Source organism: Myodes glareolus, chromosome 5 (genome assembly GCF_982192425.1).
Source record: "Myodes glareolus chromosome 5, mMyoGla1.1, whole genome shotgun sequence".
Taxonomy (NCBI): domain Eukaryota; kingdom Metazoa; phylum Chordata; class Mammalia; order Rodentia; family Cricetidae; genus Myodes; species Myodes glareolus.
This window is the reverse complement of record NC_142030.1, coordinates 113,280,487-113,299,847: the sequence shown is the minus strand read 5'-3', so window position 1 is coordinate 113,299,847 and position 19,361 is coordinate 113,280,487. Positions and strand designations below refer to the sequence as shown.

The 19,361-nt window shown below is 45.3% G+C and overlaps 1 protein-coding gene across 1 annotated transcript in view; it reads right to left on the bottom strand.

Annotated features, from left to right (window-relative positions):
- Positions 1–19,361, bottom strand: part of Tnfrsf11a (TNF receptor superfamily member 11a) — a 70,362-nt gene that overhangs the window by 17,900 nt on the left and 33,101 nt on the right. Inside the window, exons 2-7 of the mRNA XM_085688419.2 lie at positions 14,427–14,508; positions 12,603–12,728; positions 8,594–8,737; positions 4,191–4,284; positions 2,526–2,620; positions 704–817 (exon numbers count right to left, since the gene is read on the bottom strand). Coding sequence (XP_085544545.2) covers positions 704–817; positions 2,526–2,620; positions 4,191–4,284; positions 8,594–8,737; positions 12,603–12,728; positions 14,427–14,508 — 655 coding nt within the window. The remainder of the gene's footprint in view (positions 1–703; positions 818–2,525; positions 2,621–4,190; positions 4,285–8,593; positions 8,738–12,602; positions 12,729–14,426; positions 14,509–19,361) is intronic.

The following is a 19,361-nucleotide window of genomic DNA, read 5'->3' as shown; positions in this document are numbered from 1 at the left end:
GTCTCTCCCTTCTAAGTCACTTTTGGTCATGGTGTTTATCATGGAAACAGAAACCAAACAAGGACCCACTAATAATCCATCAACTCCCTATGCTACACCCGGGTCTGTCATGGTGCAGAACACACGCATTCTCACTCCCTGCAAAACCTTATTGTGCATAAGAGAAAGCAAGATAGCAAAGAGAGGGGGACAAAGAAGGTGTATCTGTGACAATAATATGCAAAATTTTATACCATCCATTATGAAAATCCAACGTTTTCTTCAGTCACTATGAACACTGAAGCCAGGAGCTGCAGATTCTTGTGGTTTTGTTTTTGCTTGAATATATGTATGGGATGTTCATGTATGTATGTATGTATGTATGCATGTATGTGTTCTGTGCATGCATGTGCATATGCATATTTATATGTGTGTGCCCATTCGTGTGGGGTGTGTGTGTGTGTGTGTGTGTGTGCACGTGCATGTGCGCATGATACCCTCCACCTTGCACACTGAGGCAGGATATCTCACTGAAACCCAAGGCTCACTAGTACAGGCCATGTAGCTAGCCAGCTTGCCCAAGGGATGCCCTTCTAACCTCCCTGGCCTCAAGTGTGGAATTACAGGTGGGAGGTGAGGAACCACCACCTATGGCGCTTGCATGGAAAGTAACCATATTCTTTTCTTCAAGGTTCCTTCCCAGATGCCACTGCGGACACAATACCTGTCAGCGCTTTCCATCCCTTCCTGTAGTAAACACCAAAGATGATGGCGGCAACTAACACCACGGAGACGAAGAGGAGCAGAATGACGAGACTGGGCAGGTAAATCTGGGCTTCTGCGGTGGAAGAAAACACAGCGTTAAGGATTATTTCATTTTACCAAGCTAAAAGACGATACAGTCCTATAAATCCAACCCAAGAATCACGGATGTGGGTGTCCAGGTAGCCTGAAATGGAGAGCTCCCAGCCCTGAATTCACAGAGTTCTCAGCTGTTAGAGGACACACTCCATAGTGTAACCCACTCTGCTCAGGGGTCTCCCCTCAGGAGAGGGCGGCCCAGGCCCATTATCCTGTCTCTGCTGGAGAATGAGTTGAATACCATCCATCATGCTGTCCTGGTTCATCTGTCATCTGGCTAAGTTTATCTTTCTGCTGTTCTTATTCATGGCCTTATTGTTGCTCTCTGACCTGGTTCTCTGCTTGTTGGGAAGGTCTTTCCCCAAGCTGCTTGCTTCTGGGGTGCAGCCCACCACACAGTCACTCACCCAAAGAAGCCAGACAGAAGCCTCTGCTAGTCAGCAGCTTTCAAAACCAGATTTAGATTAGCTTGACCCACAAATGCTCACAGGTAATCACAGGCAGATCTAACAGTGGCCTTCTTTGGCTTAATCAAAATCTTCACACAGACACCCTCAATCTGACTATCACCCCTGCCATGCATTGACATTGGCATTTATGTTTACAGTTCACCCCTAACTCGGTGTGAAAAGAATATGATCAGCTGGAGAGATGACTCAGAGGTTAAGAGCACTGACTGCCCTCCCAGAGGTCCTGAGTCAATTCCCAGCAACCACATGGTGGCTCACAACCATCTAGAATAAGGTCTGGTGCCCTCTTCTGGCCTGAAGGCATACGTGGAGGCAGAATGTTGTATACATAATAAATAAAAAACAAACAAATAAATCTTTTAAAAAATGCTATCAAGTAGTTAGCATGTAGAAAGGCACTGGGTAAAATCTCCAGCAGACAAAAGAGAGGGAGAAGGAGTGGAAGAGGGAGAGAGGGGGGAGAGGGAGGGAGGGAGGGAGGAAGGAAAGAAGGAAGGAAGGAAGGAAGGAAGGAAGGAAGGAAGGAAGGAAGGAAAGAAAGAAGGAAGGAGAGAAAAAATGGAAATGAGGAGGGGAGCTGGAGAGAGGGCACAGCACTTGAGACCTGGCTGCTCTTCCAGAGGGCCCAGATTCAATACCCAGCAGCTACATGGTGTCTTCCTGTAACTCCTGTCCTAGAGGATCCAATTCCCTCTTCGGGCCTCCTCAGGCACTGAGTATACATGATATGCACAGGCGTAAATGGAGATGAAACACTCATATACATAAATTAAACAATTTTTTTAAAAAAAGAAAATTCTCATACTGTTCAAAAGTAGACAAAACAAAATGATGGGACTGGGGATATAGCTCAGCAGTTAAAAGCACTGGCTGCTCTTCCAAAGGACCTGTGTTTGGTTCCTAGCACCCACATGGTGCCCACAACTGTCTGAAGTCCAATGTCAGAGGATCCAGAGGATCCTATGCCCTCTCCTTGCCTCCTCGAGCAATGCACATATGTGATGCACAAACATAGATGTATTAACATATCCATACACATAAAATAAAAAAGAATAAGTCTTTTAAACAAATAAAATGCTGATGAAAAATGAAAACAATACCAAGACAACCGTGGTCAGAATGAGCTGAAAAGCACAAACGAATCCCTATCATTAGCTTGTCATTCTAGAGAGACCACCCTGGGACCATGGACCACCCCACAGGTGCTCTTCCTACCCTTGGGTGGTTTTGTCAGCGTCAGGGAAGAGCTGCAGACGGTGTCTGATTTCTTCGTCCCTGGCTGTGCTTCTAGCATTCCAAGGAGGGAACAGCTGTGAGGAAAGAGCAGGCAATGCTGTGGGTCGACACTTAACTTTCAAAACCCAACAAAGGAAATGTTAGCCTGAGCTAGACTGGGAACTCCTTCAGAAAGGGAAGCCATAACTTCCCAGATGTTTGAGTCCCCAGCCTTGCCATGGGAGCAGAAGCCCTCAGAGCTGGACAGAGTGCTAGGGGAACACTAGAAACTACTGAGAACACAGCAGGCAAGAGTAAAGAAGGAACTTATGTACAGAGGACTTCAAATGCTGACAGCGTTTTGATGAGTACAATTCTGAAGATGAAAAATACAATCTTCTTAACATAAAACCTGAGTGTGCTGCATCGGGAAACAGCCACGTGCGGTGGTCTACACTATAATCCTGACGGCGGGGTGCTAGGGCAGCAGAGTGAGAGCTGTCTGCAAACAGTGAATTCTGGGAAGAGGAGAAGCAGACACACCAGCAGCAGATCTTGGGATGGGTCATGTGAGCTTTTGAGAAATAAAGACATGTTTGGAACTGAAGGCTCATTGTACTTAGCGCTGGTATTAAACAACAGGAAGCGCTCGGAGTCTGTCCCATGTAACTCACGTGCGGTGCTGTCCTATACGCTAGTCAGGGGTCCCTAACCCAAAACCCAACAGTCCGGTGTGACGCTTTTAGAACACCGACGTGAAACCTCAACTCGGAAATCAGACGTCATGAACCTTTGCTCCATTCGTGCAATAACGTAGAGCGTGTGATCGCCTTCAGGCTCTGTGTGTAAAGTGTACACGAGCAGTTCTGTACATGAACAGTTCTGTGTTTGGACCTGCCATCCTTCCCTGAAAGTTCTCAGTACACAGCTAAAAGCCAGAACCCAAAACAAATCTGAAATATTCCCAAGGATTTGGGTAAGGGACTCTTAGTCCGTATACCACACGATCACTACACACTTATCCCTGCAGAAAACTCAGAGCTGCTTCCATGGGCCGCAGTGGGAACTTAGTAAATAAAGACGGTGCATTTCTCCAGTGAAGTCCACAGCAATTGTAAGAAGCCACAGAGACACTCTTTTCAGTGGAGAAAAACATCATCAGGTAACTTCATATGTACAAAGCCCTGGGTTCATCCTCAGCAACAAACGTAATAAATAAACCGGGAATTAAATTATCGGTGAAAATGAAATATCAAGATGATCGTAGATGGGGTAAAATCGAAGGCACAGGTGGACCTCTGTGATTTGGCTTGTAAAGAGCTTCAAGATGACTCAAGAAACCCAAAGCCCTTACAGTGTACACAGACGGGGCTCACCCTTCCAGATGAGTAAACTAGTGAGGATGGGACGTGACGGTGCTGAATGGCAGACAATAAATGGCTTAACTCAAGCCGGGGACACAGTTCAGCCACAGAAGATGTGCCTAGCGTATCTGGAGCCCTTACATTCCACCCCTGTCCCAGACAAAGAACTCATAAACAATTTTCAACTAAACAAAGTTGGGTTAAAGAAAGAGAAGCTGGAACTGGAGGTCACATATTCCTGGATATGAGACGTGGCACGGAGCTCTGACACATGCTGGGTCCGCAGCGAGCTCACACTTACTTGGTCCAGGGTCTGCATTTGTCCGTGGATGAGAAGACGTCTGAGAAGAAGCCCAGGAGGCAGGGTGTGCACACCGTGTCCATGTTGAGCCGCACTGTCAGACACACACACAAAAGCCAACAGATAAAATCAAGGAGACACTTGGGGACCGGCCAGGATGGTGTCCCTGAAGCATTACCCCATCGCACTGGGTCTGCCTGGCTACATGTATCTCCTGCTATTTCCTCCAGGGTGGAGGAAGTCTTTGCAGAATTACATTTAGAAACTCTTCATGTCAGGCCACCAAGACTACATCTGATGTCCAGCTAGGTACAGCCTTGCCTGGCCTTTCACTTCAGCACATTTCCCTGTCTGAGTTGTGAGGCTGGATTTTACTGCCTGACTATTTCCAGCCTTCAGGCTGCATCAGCTTTCAGCTGCAGGCAAATGTGGTTCCATCCCTGTATTTAAGGGAAATGTCTTCTTCCAACGCCAAAATATCTCATTACTCTAAAATCTGGGTGGGGGTGAAAAATGGTACCAAGCATTTTGGATATGGGCTCTGTGACACTATTTACTACAAAAGTTATTATTTCAAAACCCGGAATAACTGAAATGCCTGGCAACATTTGACTCCACCGCTGACTTACTAAAGAAATGGTGGTACACTGCCAAGTGGGGTGAGCAGTTCCTTTCTCCAGGCTACACAGTGTGACGGTCACCATGCTCCCTCACCCCCAGAGGAACTCTCTAAGTCTCTTCCTCCTAAAAGCCTGTGATTGCTCACAGCACAGAAGTAACTAGAGACAATATGTGAGGCGAATGGATTGGACTGTGTCCCAAGAAAACATAAATGCAAATGAGACAGTGTGGGTCTTGCCCTCATCTGCAGGACTCAGAGCCGAAGCTGATCTTGCCTAGGAAGCTTGATTCACCTCTCACATTTCTCCTAAGCTAAATTAGCAGCATAAGACATGCCGCAAGCTTTCCGTGTCTCCTATCGTTATTGTAATGGGCACGTGATGGTTTGGTAGGCACAGATGGACAATACTGACCACAGCGTGACATCACATCAGGCCATTGGCTAGTGCTAAACTTTCAAATGGCTTTTGAAATTAATAGCATGTCTAGGGTTTATTTTCATGAATACAAACCAGCAATAAGGAATTAAACTTCTTGGTACAAGCCTGATAGGAAGTATATGTTTGATTTCTGTAATTTGGCAATAAATAGCATACATTGGCACACTGATATGGCAGTGTGACTGGCTAGGTAACAATCCTAATACTGCTAGGACTATTGACTAAATAACATTAACTAAAACAGCTTTATAAAAGATGAACACAGGCTAGAGTGTGTTTCCCTGCACCCACATCAGTCAGCGTAATGCCCAACTCCACAGATCCATCCAAGTTCTCTGGCCTCCTCCAGTACTGGGACACACACACAGACACACACACACACATACAAACACACACAGACACACACATAAACACACAGGCACACATAGACACACACAGACACATAAACACAGACACACACACGCAGACACACAGACACACAGACACACATCACACACACAGATAGACAGAGACACACAGAGAGTTTTGTTTTTTAAAGATGAACAAAGGGTGGGTGAAATAAAGACACTTGACCCCAGGTCTGATGATCTGAGTTCAGTTTCTGGAACCTACATGATGAAGGGAGAGAACCAACTCTCAAGAGGTGTTATCTGACTTCCACGGATAGCCTACAGTGTACACACACACACACACAGAGCAATCTAGAAGATTCTGAGGAGGGTTCAGGGACATTCCTTTCCATCTGCCTGACTTTTGGTGGTTCTTGTTTAACTCCGACCCACCAGTGATATCCTGAAGGCTTCATTTCCCTTCTCCCTTTTACAGCCAGGCTTCTCACACTAATACAAGAGTTACACTTCTATCTACTCCGAACCCAAACCTTGGCCTCACTATACTGAGCCAGGAGCTCAGTGACTGGTGACCACAAAGCTGCACTCACCGCTGCCTGGGTTGCTTCTCTTTCCCTGCTGACCCAGAGCAAACGTGTGGTCACTGAACAGTATTTGTTTTGAATCCAAGTATACTGCAAGTTCGGGCATGAGTGACTTTGTCTTCTCAGGGTCTCTTGTAACCCAGGCAGGTCTCAAACTCACTGTGTAGCTAGGGATGACCTTGAACTTCTGATCTCCTGAGCCACAGTGCTAGGCCTGCAAGTGTGCACCACCATACTAGGCCTCATTTGGTACTGGGGATCAGTATAGGGCTCTGTGCATTCCAGGTGAGCACTGTACAAACTGACCAGGATATTCCCAGCCTCAAGAGTGAGTTCAACCACCTCCTGTCAAAATGGATCATTTCCAAGGGTTCAAGGCAGAGGGAACTGTTAGGTGGCAAACCCTGGACAAAGGTTAACTGCGGTGGCTGACGCTGGCCACTAGCAGTTTCTGGCGGTTCCTCTATCCTCCGTACCTACCTGTTACAGGGTCCACCTGGCTGCAAAACCCTGCCTCCTACCCTGAACTCTTCAGCCCGGGGGCTGGGCTGCCCTTCTCTGTATAATCCAGAGATTTTGGCTACACTGGATCTTTTTTCCCTTTTACCCTCCTGGCCTCTAAGTCTCCTGGCTCTAGGTCTCCTCGCCCCTTTCCTCACATGGCACAGCTTGGTCATGACCACTGTGAACTCTCTCAGATAGATGTCCCTCCTCTGGTTACACACTCCCTCTCATCTACAGTAACCTTCTCCCCCACTGTTCATAGAGCAGTCATGTCCTCCTTTTCATTCAAGAATATCTTCCAGAAATCAGAAAGGCAGCGGGCAGCGCCCTCCTTCACAGAGGCCGCAGAGTTTGCAGGGCTCTGACTGCGGTGGGGACGGCTGGCCTGGCTGCACACAACCTCCAGCTGACTTTTCCTGAGAGCATGTGTGGATTAGTCAGTGCGCTGATGCAGAGGCCTGCCGTCCATGTGGGTTCGAATGAATAATATTCTAGTTTCCCAGCCCTGTCCCACTGTGCTGGCTTTAAAAACATGCCTTTAAGTGAAAGACCGGCAAGCATAAGCAATCACTTGCTGCACTCTGAAAACCTGCTTTGTGCCGCTTCCCAGAAGTCGGGAGCTAGAAGGGCCGGCTCTCAGAAGCACTTTCGCAAGACCAGAGGATTTCTGCTTCTTTGCTTTCCACAAAGCTGAAGGGCACAACGGGGTCCTCAGGTGACAGAGTGTCAACAATTCCCACAGCTCCACATCACTTTGGGAGCAAGGACGTCACTCAGAAGGCGCTGAAGCTGGAGGTGTTCCTCGGCAGCCATGCCAACAACTCAGCACCGAGCTAAAGAGACCCCCCGGCTAACACGCACCACTGGTGGGCCACTCAGCCCAAATATAAACATGGGGCAATCCTACTCTCAAGGTTCAAAAGCTGGGAACTCTAAGATTAAAAAAAACAACAACTGTACGTGTGGCCAGTTATATGGTAACGGGCACGGTGGCAGCCAATCCTGAAGACCCTCGTTTTTACTCTGTGAACCCAAGTCAATTCAAGGTTTTTGTTTTTAACAAATTTCAAATTAGTCCTTACTCTTTCTTATTTGAAGGGCTAGAAGAGGTGATTGGGAAAGGCCTTCCCAACAAAGAGGAGGTAATTCTGCCTGGAAGGAGGATGGGAGCAAACAGAGGAAGAGCATGTCTGTTCCGACAGTCCGCTTAAGTCGAGCTTTGGAGAGAAGGGCTTTTACAGTCCAGTGACTGACTGGAACTTTGCCCAGGCTAGCTGGCCAGCCTGCTCTAGGACTTCGCATTTCCTGGCTTCCTTTCTTGCTGGAGCTGGAATTAGCTTTCAGTGTGGGTTCTTGTATTGCGCTTAGGGCTGCATGCTGGTGAAGAGTGCTCTATTTAGACAGCAATGTCTCCCCAGCCCTCCATTGCCAGGTCTCAAGGTGCTAATGCAGCTATAACTTCCCAACTGCCGGTCTTTAGGAACTCTTTAAACTGGAAATCAGTATCTGTAGATGTCAGTTTCCAGCGAGTCCCGAGGTGTGCATCCCCTTCTAAGATGCTGCATGCTGTTTAATGCCTTGGCGAATCCCTGCACTATACTGTCTGTTACTTAGTGAGGACCCTCGGTTTTCACAGACTGAGGCCCAGGCACAAAGCTGAGGGAGGGGTGAGGGAATTCGGGATGACTGCCCATTTGCTGTTGGAAGCTGACTAAACTGGGTTTTTAATCCACTCTAAGGTTCCTCAGAGCCAACTGGGCTCCCTGGAGCACCCTTGACACGGTCGTGACACATCCCTGGAAATCTTCTCGGCAGGGGTGTAACGGCAGGGCTCTGTTGGAGAGTATGTACACACACACACACACACACACACACACACACTCACACACACAACCATGCCGTACAGGGATGCTTGGCCCCGAAGCCAGGCTCGCACTCCATGTTCCGGCGGCAGCACTCGCAGTCTGGGTTCCAGTGGTAGCCGGCCGTGCAGGCACAGCGCCGTGGGGCCGTGTGATTGCCAGGGTCCACCGCCACCAGGGCCTTGCCTGTGGGAGACAAGAGAAGATCAGCGACCAGCGAGAAGCAGGAGACACAGATGCACTGTCCACCCAGTGCACCGTCCCCACCCAGCTGCATCTGGCAGCCAACAGCGTGACTCACTGGGTTTGAGGAACTCCAGAGTTCCTTCCCGCACTTCCTTGTCGGTAGGGAACCGTCCAACATACCCTTTTCTAGAGAGCTGTGTGGGCTCCCTAGACAGTTTTGTGTTAGGAGGTTTAATTATTTGTGGAATCACACAGCAGTGCACAGTTGCTAGTTTTTGTTGTTTTGGGGAGGTTTTTTTTTTCTTGTAAATTCAGATGTCAAACAAAATTTAGACAGACCTAACGAAGTTTCTGGGGATGTGAGTACATTCAGGGGTCCTGAAAGGCTCTGGGGTGCTCAGTCAAGACGACAAAGCAAGAAACAGGCAGCAGTCTGTCTGACCTACGAACCAGGGGCTGTCTGTCTGTCTGTCTCTCTCTGTCTCTCACATACACATACACACACACACACACACACACACATGCACACACACACACACACACACACACACACACACACACACCCCCTCTTCTCAATAAACAGAAAGTGCTTGGCTTCTTACTCTATTTTCCCGGCTTCTCAGTTTTCTGGAATATGGGCGTATGGGAACTGAGTGCCCAACACACGATCATTCTTATTGTTCAGATTCACATGAGTGTCCTTGTTCAGTACGATTCCTACTGACACCCGCGGGGTGTTTTTCGTCACCCTGGACATGGGCTGAACCACACAAAGTGTGGAGTCACTCTTTGCTCTCCACGAGGACCTCTGCATTCCGGTCTGACTTTCATACAGAGTGATTTCTCCTCTCAGCACCCCCACCTTCCAGGATAGTCCTGGGGGTTGAAACCAAACCCCATGTGCTCCAGTAAGGCATTCTACCGCTGAGCTAGGTTCGCAGCCTAAATGAGCACCCTTGCTGCAGTCTATCCAAAGCACTTTTCTCATCTTTGGGCTTGTATTTGCCAATGACCCTATTTTTAAATGGTCCCATGTGTAGTGCTGTCTTGTGTGTCAAGAAGGCAGTGATGTGTCCTGCCCAGAAAACATGTGTGGTATAAAGTATAAACTGTGTGAGTCTGAGTTGTGTGCTGACTCACAAGACCTACCTAGTAAACAGTGATACGCACATGACAAGGGGGTTTGTGCGTGGGACAAAGGCCTCTGATGAGAGGGGCTTGTAGGAAGCTAGTCCTGAATTCCTGAATTCTCCTAGGAGCGATGAGTGATTCGGGACTCATGAACTCAATGGTTGGGGTGACTTTATGGAATGCAGCTACTGTGGATAAGGACACTGAATTGTACAGGTGTGCACACACGTGACATGACGTCAAAGCATCATTTAAACTGCCCAGGTGGCTGTCACATTGGCTCACTGGCTAAGAGCCCATACTGTCCTTGCAGAGCGTCTGAGTTCCGTCCCAGGTACTCACATCCTGTAGCTCACGCCTGGCTCTAACTCAAGCTCCAGGGGATTGGACCTTCTTTGGCCTCCTTGGGCACATGTTGCGATGTACAGACCACCCACACACATACACATAATTAAAAACTATGAACCTTTAAAGGGAAACAAACAAATAAAAACGGGCAAAAAGTTTCTCTGTAAAGGCTGAAAGGCCCCATCTCATCTGGATTTTCTTCATGGCAACTGTATCTTAACTTTCGAAGGGAAAGAGACAGAGAAAAAATCAAACCTGTGTCTTCCTTCACTGTCTCAAGTTACAGATAATTAAGGAGGGACATTATTAGTTTTATGCTTTTTAGACCCAAGAATGAGCCCCATTTGCCCTTGTACCCACTTCCCAAACTCGTGTAGTACAAAGGGCAATTGAGCAGAAACATGTAGAGTACATATGTGCAGACAGTGAGCATGCGCAGACAGGGAGCATGCGCAGACAGGGAGCATGCGCAGACAGGGAGCACACGCCCCGCTGCTTCTCTGCGCAAGTGTGAGTGAGTGGCGGTGGCAGCAGTTCCAGAACAATCGAATGTGTTCAGTGTTCAGCTCTAATTAATTTTGGCAGTAGACAGAATGAATCCTTATTTCCAACAGACAGCAATGACTCAAGGTCATTAAAGGAAATAAAAAGACGTGATCAGATGCTTGTGCCCAGTGGAGTTTCCACAGTACTTTCTCCAGGCTAAAATCCGCCAGCTGTCTCAACACGTTAGGAGAACGATAGTGTTCAGAAATGCGTATTTTCTAGCTGCGCTCTAAGGGCCATATCCTGTAGAGATTAAGTTACCAACAATGGGTCTCCCTTAGCACTAAAGGAAAGGTCCCACTGGGGACAGAGAGATGGCTCAGAGGTTAAGAGCACTTGCTGCTCTTACAGAAGACCTCAGTTTAGTTCTCACTGCCCTTGTCAGAGGGATCTGTTGCCTCTTCTGATCCTCTTGGATGCCCTGTGGTGTGTGTGTGTGTGTGTGTGTGTGCGCACGCGTGCGTGTGTGTGTGTGTGCTGATGACAGCCTGGGCTCACTTCTGAGTGGTATGGTAATTTGACCATCAATAAAACCAGTGTCTGCAACAAACTGCAGCACCTCGGACACAACAGCTTGCATGAATTCATCATGTTGATGCAAATGCTTAGGAGGAAGTTGAAGAATCCAGCCAGGGTTCTGAAAGCCACAAGCACTTAGTGTGCCTTTTCTGTATGTTCTATGCTTCAGGGAAACAAAGAAGTGACAGAAAGGAGCCAGGAGTGGTGGTCCATGCCTTTATTCCCAGTACTAGGGAGGCAGAGGCAGAGGCAGCGGGGCAGAGGGGTAGAGGCAGGAAGATGGAGGCCAGGCTACATAGGAAGCCTCTATTTCTCAAAGAATCAAGATTTAGAGATGTTGTTCAGTGGTAAATCATCTGGCTGGCATATGTAGGCCTTGGAATTGATCCCTAGAACTGGAGGAAAACACCCAACTCATACTTATCATTGCGAATATTACAAAAATAAGATTCACACTCTTATTCATCTGCACTATACTATGGATGAAGGGGTTTTGCCAGACCCTAGCCAAAATAAACCAGGATTCTATCAGCCTTCTAAATTCAATGTGCAATACAAGAAATACCAAGGAAAGAATATGACCAATGACACCCAGGGGATGCAATCATTAACTCCACACCAGAAGTTATGCTAGAGTAACACGGTGGATGCATTATTATTCCGAATAGAAAATGGAAAGAAGAGAGAAAATAACCTCGTAGGGAATTCATGAGACATATTTATATTTTGATTCCTAAACATAAGCTATGTTTTTTAAATGGAGCTGAGCATGGAGATGTAGTCCTATAATTTCAGTAGTGAGTTACAGGACAGCCTGAACCACAGAGTAAGATCCTGCCTCAAAACCTTTTATTTAAGATATATAAAATAAAGTCTTTTATTTAATTTTTTTTATCCAGCTCCCCTTCCCAAAATTATGCCAGCCTGGTGAAGTAATAAACTTTAACAATAAAAACTTTGCTATTTAGGAGAAGGTTTATGAGTCAGATCAGTTGGAGGACCACTTCTCATCTGTTTATCCTGGAAGAGTTAATCTCAGGTTTCAATTTCTCTATCTTTAAAATGACACAGGCACACTGAACACTGGGGCAACATTTTGTCAATGGTAAGACGTGTCTGCAATTAAAGTGCAGTGCCTGTTCTGGAACAGAAAGGTGGAAATGCTTAACCTGCAGCGCTGGAGACACTAAACCATGAGCTACAATGACAAAGGAAAAGCAGCAGGCCTATTTATTGCGCGTCTACAGAACGGATTTAAGGGCATCAGGTGGATGGTGCGTCTCCGCACCCCCGGTGACGTGTGTCAGCGCGGCAGACCCACCTGCGTCACAGACTTTATGCAGCAGGCACTTGTCTTCTTCGTTCCAGGTGTCCAGGTACTCATCTGGGCCGCAGGGCAGACACACACTGTCAGAGGCAGGGGTGCATTTAGAAGACAGGTATGTTCCTTAAGTGGAGAAGATAATGTGTCAATCAAAAACAAAACAATGACAATAAATGCTGATCAAAACTAAACAAGCTGGATATGGCGGTGCATGCCTTTAATTCCAGCTGGTCTCTGAGATTCCAGCTAGCCTGGTCTAAGGAGCAAGTCCAGGGCAGCTAGGGCTACACAGAGAAAGCCTATCTTAAAAAACCAACCAACCAATCCAAGAAACAAACAAACAATAACAGACATGAAAAGAAATAAAGAAAGGAAGGAAGGAAGGAAAAAAGGAAGAAAGAAGAAAGAGAGAGAGGGAGGAAAAAAGGAGGGGAGGGGAGGGGAGGGAGGGGAGGGGAGGGGAGGGGAGGGGAGGGAGGGGAGGGGAGGGGAGGGGAGGGAGGGGAGGGGAGGGGAGGGAAAACTAAAAAGAAGAGCAGACCCTGAGTGTGTGTGAGGATCTGGGTTAAATCCCCAGCACTGCATGAAGATGTAAATGGCAATCTGCAGATGTGGTTAGAGAGTCGCTGGTCCAGGAACCTTCTAAGACAGGGTAATATGTGAGGAAAGGAAACTGCAGGCACTGAGTACAGCACCTGGGCTCCTCAGGCCTCTGCTAGTCGAAATATCCTGCCCCAGATTCGCTGTGTGTACTGTTGCCCCCTCTGAGGTTTACTGTGACTACAGATGTCTCTTAGTTTGTCTAAATAAACAACCATCCAACCAACCATCTTTTGCACTCCCAGACTCTGCTGACTGAGAAATTGAACTCAGAAATTACACTGTGCCCCGTAGACCCTGAGGGGTTTGCTGGAACGAACTACAGGAAGAAGAGGGCTGAGGAAGAGGATTGGTCTTCCCCTCCCATCCTCAGTCTCTCCTCTACTGTCACCACGGATACTTGTCGACATTGTTTTGTATGCACTATTTGCTAGCGGCTAGTTTATGTTGACCAAGAATCTTCCACTGACACATGTGTGCGTGCTGCACATACACACATGTACTCGATCAAAGTATTGGCTCTGAAGTCAGGTGGTGGTGGTGCACACCTCTGATCCCAGTACTTGGGGGGCAAAGGCAGGTAGATCTCTGTGAGTTCATGGCCAGCCTGGTCTACAAGAGCTAGTTCCAGGACAGGCTCCAAAGTTACAGAGAAACCCTATCTTGAAAAACCAAACACCAAAAACCAAAAAAAAGTATTGGCTCTATGTCCTCTATACTCAAGAGCTATTTGCAATCAGAACACCCAGAAAGACCTCAGTTATAAAGTAACCCAGCTTCTTCTACCCTCTCCAAGAACAAGAGAAAGTGAGGACCTAAGAGGTTGGTACTCCACGGGGGCACACAAACACTGGCCACATTTGTGCAAGGTGGTGGGTGGTCGCCTTTGTGTTCTTAGACTGCTGTATGGGAGAAGATCTGTCAAGGGATAAGCAAGTCCAGTTAGTCATTCTGGAATAAGACTGCTGTGCGCACGCTTTCAAGGGTCAGACACACTTCATGCTTTGCTAGGATGTGATTTCGGGAAACTCTGCCATCTCAGGACCAGTAGAGTTTGTGAAACTGTGCTAGATTCATAGGTGATGCTATCTATTGAGGGGAAGCATTCTGTCTTCTGAGTGGCAACCATCATTACCTACCACTATCATGTAAGGTCTATAAATTTCTTCCTTCATTTCTTAGGACAGAAAAAAAAAGGAAAGCTAGAAATCCCTGAGGTACCTGGTTCGCATTTGCTGCAACACCGTCCAAGGTGCTCATAATGCCTCTCTCGGGTGCATGGAGGAGCCACCAGGAGGGTCACCTGAAAAGAAAAGTGACATCAGGAAGACGCTGTGCACAAATTATTTCTGGACAGCACAAACAGTGAAGGGCAGGCCTGGAGAGATGGTTCAGTGGCTAGGGCTTTGCTAGCCAAGGCTGACAGCATATGGAAAAGAGAACCAACTCCCAAAGTCTGACCTCTGACCACATGAGACCACAAACACACAAAACAAGTAAATATAGAGGAAAATGAATTGTCAAGTTGTTCTCCTGTAAAGCATGTGAAAATACTATAATGTGCTCACGCTATCACCTCCAACATTTTCCTTTCCTAGGTTAGTCCATTCCCCTAGGATACACAAAACCAACCTTTCAGCACAGGGCTCAACCCGCTTAGACAGTTTAACACTTCGGCGAAACAGAACAGTAGGGAGAATTAAAGGAAATTTCCGTGTGTGCAGAGAAGGTGAAAACACCTCCATAAAAGACACTTAAGAAGTTGGCTCCTGGCCCTCACACCTCATCATGCGACCCTACAGCCAGTCTCTGCCCCCAGCTCTGACAGACTCCATGGGCCCAGGTATAGTCCACACCAGTGAGAGGAACAGCATTCTCTGGGCTCCATATTCTGGTCTACAACTTTTGAGGAGGACTTGGGCTTTATCAGACGGCAGGCTAGATCTAGGAACCCAAGCCCCCCAAACCTCAGTGGAGACACCCTACTGAACCTAAAGACTTGTCAGTCACCACTTAGGTCAGAAGACCAGAGAAGAAATGGAAAACAACAGAGCAGAACACCCATCCAACAAGGGCAAAACCAGAAATCAACGCCTATACCTATATCATCCCAAATTCAGATGCCTAAACACCAGTGTGAAAATACAACCAACAACACAAAGGGCACCATCAGAACCAACTATCCTATGACAAGACCTGAACATTCCAATGCAGCTGGAGTACAAGAAAATAACTTTAAAAATAATTTTATGAAGATGATGATAGAGGTCCTTAGGGTGAAAATTTAAAAAACCCCTTAAAGAAATCAAGGAAAAAGACAGACAAAAAATTAGAAAAAAAATCAATAAATATGTTAAAAATAACAAGAAAGACAAGAAAAAAGAAACAATAAAGAAAACACAAACTGAGGGAATTCTAGAAATGAAAAATCTGAGTAAACAACGACAGGAACTACAAATGCAGGCATCATCAGCAGAATACAAGGTATGGATGAGAGGAGCCCAGGTGTTGAAGGATATGATAGAAGAAATAGATTCAACAGTCAAAAAAATTTTTAAATCTGAAAAATTCCCAACACAAAACATGCAGGAAATCTTGGGCACTATGAAAAGACCAAACCTATGAAAAATATGAATAGAAGAAGGAGAAGAATTACAACTCAAAGATCCAGAAAATATATCCCAAAAAATCATAAAAGAAAACTTTCCCAACCTAAAGAAGGATATGCCTATGAAGGTACAAGAATCTTACAGAACACCAAATAGACTGGACCAGAAAAAAAGTGTCCCCTCACCACATAATAATCAAAACACTAAACATACAGAACAAATAATATGAAAAGCTGCAAAGAAAAAAGACCAAATAACATATAAAGGCAGATCTATTAGTATTACATCCAACTTCACTGGAGACTTAAAAGACAGAAGGGCCTGAACAGATATCTTGAAGATACGAAGAAACCACATATATCAGCCCAGATTATGATACCCAGCAAAATTTTCAATCACTATAGATGAAGAAAACAAGATATTTCATGACAGAATCAAATTTAAACAATTTCTGTCCACAAATCCAGTCCTACAAAAGGTTATGGAAGGAAAACACCAACTCAAGGAAATTAGCTACACCCATGAAAACACAGGCAACACATAATCTCACACCAGCAAAACCCAAAGGAGGAACACATACACACACGCACACACACACACTACCACTACTACCACCACCACCAACAAAAATAACATGAATTAAAAATCACTGGTCGTTAATATCTCTCAATATCAATGAACTCAATTCATCAATAAAAATATACAATGTAACAGATGGGTAAAAAAAAACAGGATCCATACTTCTGCTGCAGACAAGGAACACACCTCAACATCAAAGACAGACATCACCTCAGAGAAAAGGATTGGGAAAAGATTGTACAATCAAACAACCTAAGAAGCAAGCTGAATAGCTACCCTAATATTTGACAAAATAGATTTCAAACCAGAATCGAAGAGATTGAGGACACTGCATATGCATAAAAAAAACTCATCAAGGTGAAGTCTCAATGCTAAACATCTATGCCACAAATACAAGGGCACTCACATTTGTAACAGAAAGATTACTAAATCTTAGACCACACACTGAATTTGACACAGTAATTGTGGGAAACTTCAACACCTCACTCTCACCAATGGACAGGTTTGCCAGACAGAAACAAAACAGAGACATAACGAAACAAGTAGATGTTGTGACTCAAATGGACCTGAGAGATATCTACAGAACATTTCGCCCAAACATCAAAGAATACACCTTCTCAGCACCCCAGGGAACCTTCTCCAAAACTGACCACATATGGAGTCATAAAGCAAGTCTCAACAGGTACAAAAAAATAAAAGGAATAACCTCCTGCATCTTATTAAATCACCATGAATTAAAGTAGAGTTCAAAACAAAACAAACTACAGAAAGCCTACAAGCACATGAAAAAGATTAACTCTCAACGAAATTACCAATGGGTCAACGAAGAAATAAGCAAAGAAATTAAAGACTTTCTAGAATTCAGTGAAAATGCATGTACAACACAAACTTATAGGACACAATGAAAGCAATGCTGAGGAAAGTTCATAGTACTAAGCACCTGCATAAAGAATTTAGAGAATTCTCATACAAAAAGAAGCAAGCATATTCACGAGAAATAGAAGGTAGGAAATAATCAAATTGAAGGCTGAAATCAAGAAAATAGAAACAAAGAGAACAATACAAAAAATCAATGAAATAAAGAGTTGGTGCTTTGAGAAAATCAACAAGATAGACAAACCTATCCAAACTAACTAAAAGACAGAGAGATGATACCCAAATTAACAGAACCAGAAATGAAAAAGAGAGGCATAACAGCAGACACTGAGGAAATCTGGAGAATCATTAGGTCATACTACAAAAGCCTGTATTGGAAAATCTAAAAGAAAATGACAAATTTCTTGATAGGTACCACACACCAAAGTTAAAAAGACCAGATAAACAATTTAAATAAGACCTATACCTCCTAAGGAAATAGAAGGAATTATTTAAAAATCTCCCAAACAAAAAAAGCCCAGAGCCAGATGGTTTCGGTACAGAATTTTACCAGACTTTCAAAGAAGAGCTACTGCCAAAACTCCTTAAATTACTCCACAAAACAGAAACAAAAGGAACATTGGCAAATTCTTTAAATGAGGCCACAGTCACCCTGATACCCAAACCACACAAAGACTCAACAAAGAAATACAATTACAGACCAATTTCCCTCAAGAACATTGATGTAAAAATACTTGTAAAAAAGATTGTAAAATTTTTGCAAACTAAATCCAAGAACCCATCAAAAAGATCATCTACCATAATCAAGTAAGCTTCATCCCAGAGATGTGGAGATGGTTCAACATATAAAAATCTGTCAATGTAATCCACCATATAAACAAACTGAAAGGAAAAATTATATATGGTCGACTCATTAGATGCTGAAAAAGCTTTTGACAAAATCCAACATACCTTCATGATAAAAGTTTTGGAGAGATCAGGGATACAAGGAACATACCTAAACATAATAAATTCAATATACAGCATCTAATAATATAATATTCAATTTAATACAAAACTCAAAGTTCTAGCTGCAGTAATAAGACAAAAACACAAATTGTAAAGGAGAAGTCAAGTGTTGCTGTTTACACATGATGTTGTTGTGTGATATTCTGATTGTCTTCTGACAAATAAAGCTTGCTTGAAGTCAAAGGGCAGAGCTGGCCACTAGCTGACCATAGAAGTTTGGATGACTGTAGAGAGAGGAGACAGGAAGTGGTAAGGGGGAGCTGGGAGAGGATCTTGGCCCTTTTGGATGAAGGAACGGAAGAGTAGCAGGCAACTGGTGGCTGCTCCCCTGTTTCTCTGATTTTTTTGGATTCTCATCCTGATAACTGACTCTTGATTTTTTTTTATTGATAAAGAATAATTAGATAAACACTCTATCTGGAACCCAACATGGAGCACAAATTTACAAGACAGCTGCTTGGCCCTTCCCTTGCCACCAGCTGGCATTTCCTTTCTTTCTCCAAGTCCTCAGAGCGAGTCTGGAATTTTCCTCTCGACAGCAGTCTCTGGGTGCCACCTAAACTCCACAAGCCCCACACTCCAGAGGCACCTGGGCTACAAACACTGCGGAACTTACCCTCCCATGATCACCTGGCTCTGCATCAGGCAGCTCCTGCCATGTGTCCTTCTTAGGCACTATCCTGTATCTACTTGACAGCTGACTCCCTCTCACCGGGGTTGCAGGCTTTCCCAGGATCCCCTCCTTGGGTTGCTGCCACACTAGGCAGCCTTGACATTCACTCAGGCTTCTACTGTTGCAACCACCACATACTCTCAGCTCACTGCTACATGCTAGCAGCTGCAGCTGCCCACAGCCAGGCTGTGTCCATCCGTGTTTTCTGCCCAAATGTGCTACACAGTGACAGCTGCCCTTACACTTCACTGTCATTGCCAGTAGAATTAGTTTAAAAAAGAGAGAGGTACTATAGAGATGGCTCAGTGATTAAGAACACTGGCTGCTCTTCCAGAGGATGCAGGCTCAATTCCCAGCACTCACAAAACAGCTTACAACGGTTTATACCTCCTGTTCAAGGATATCTGACAC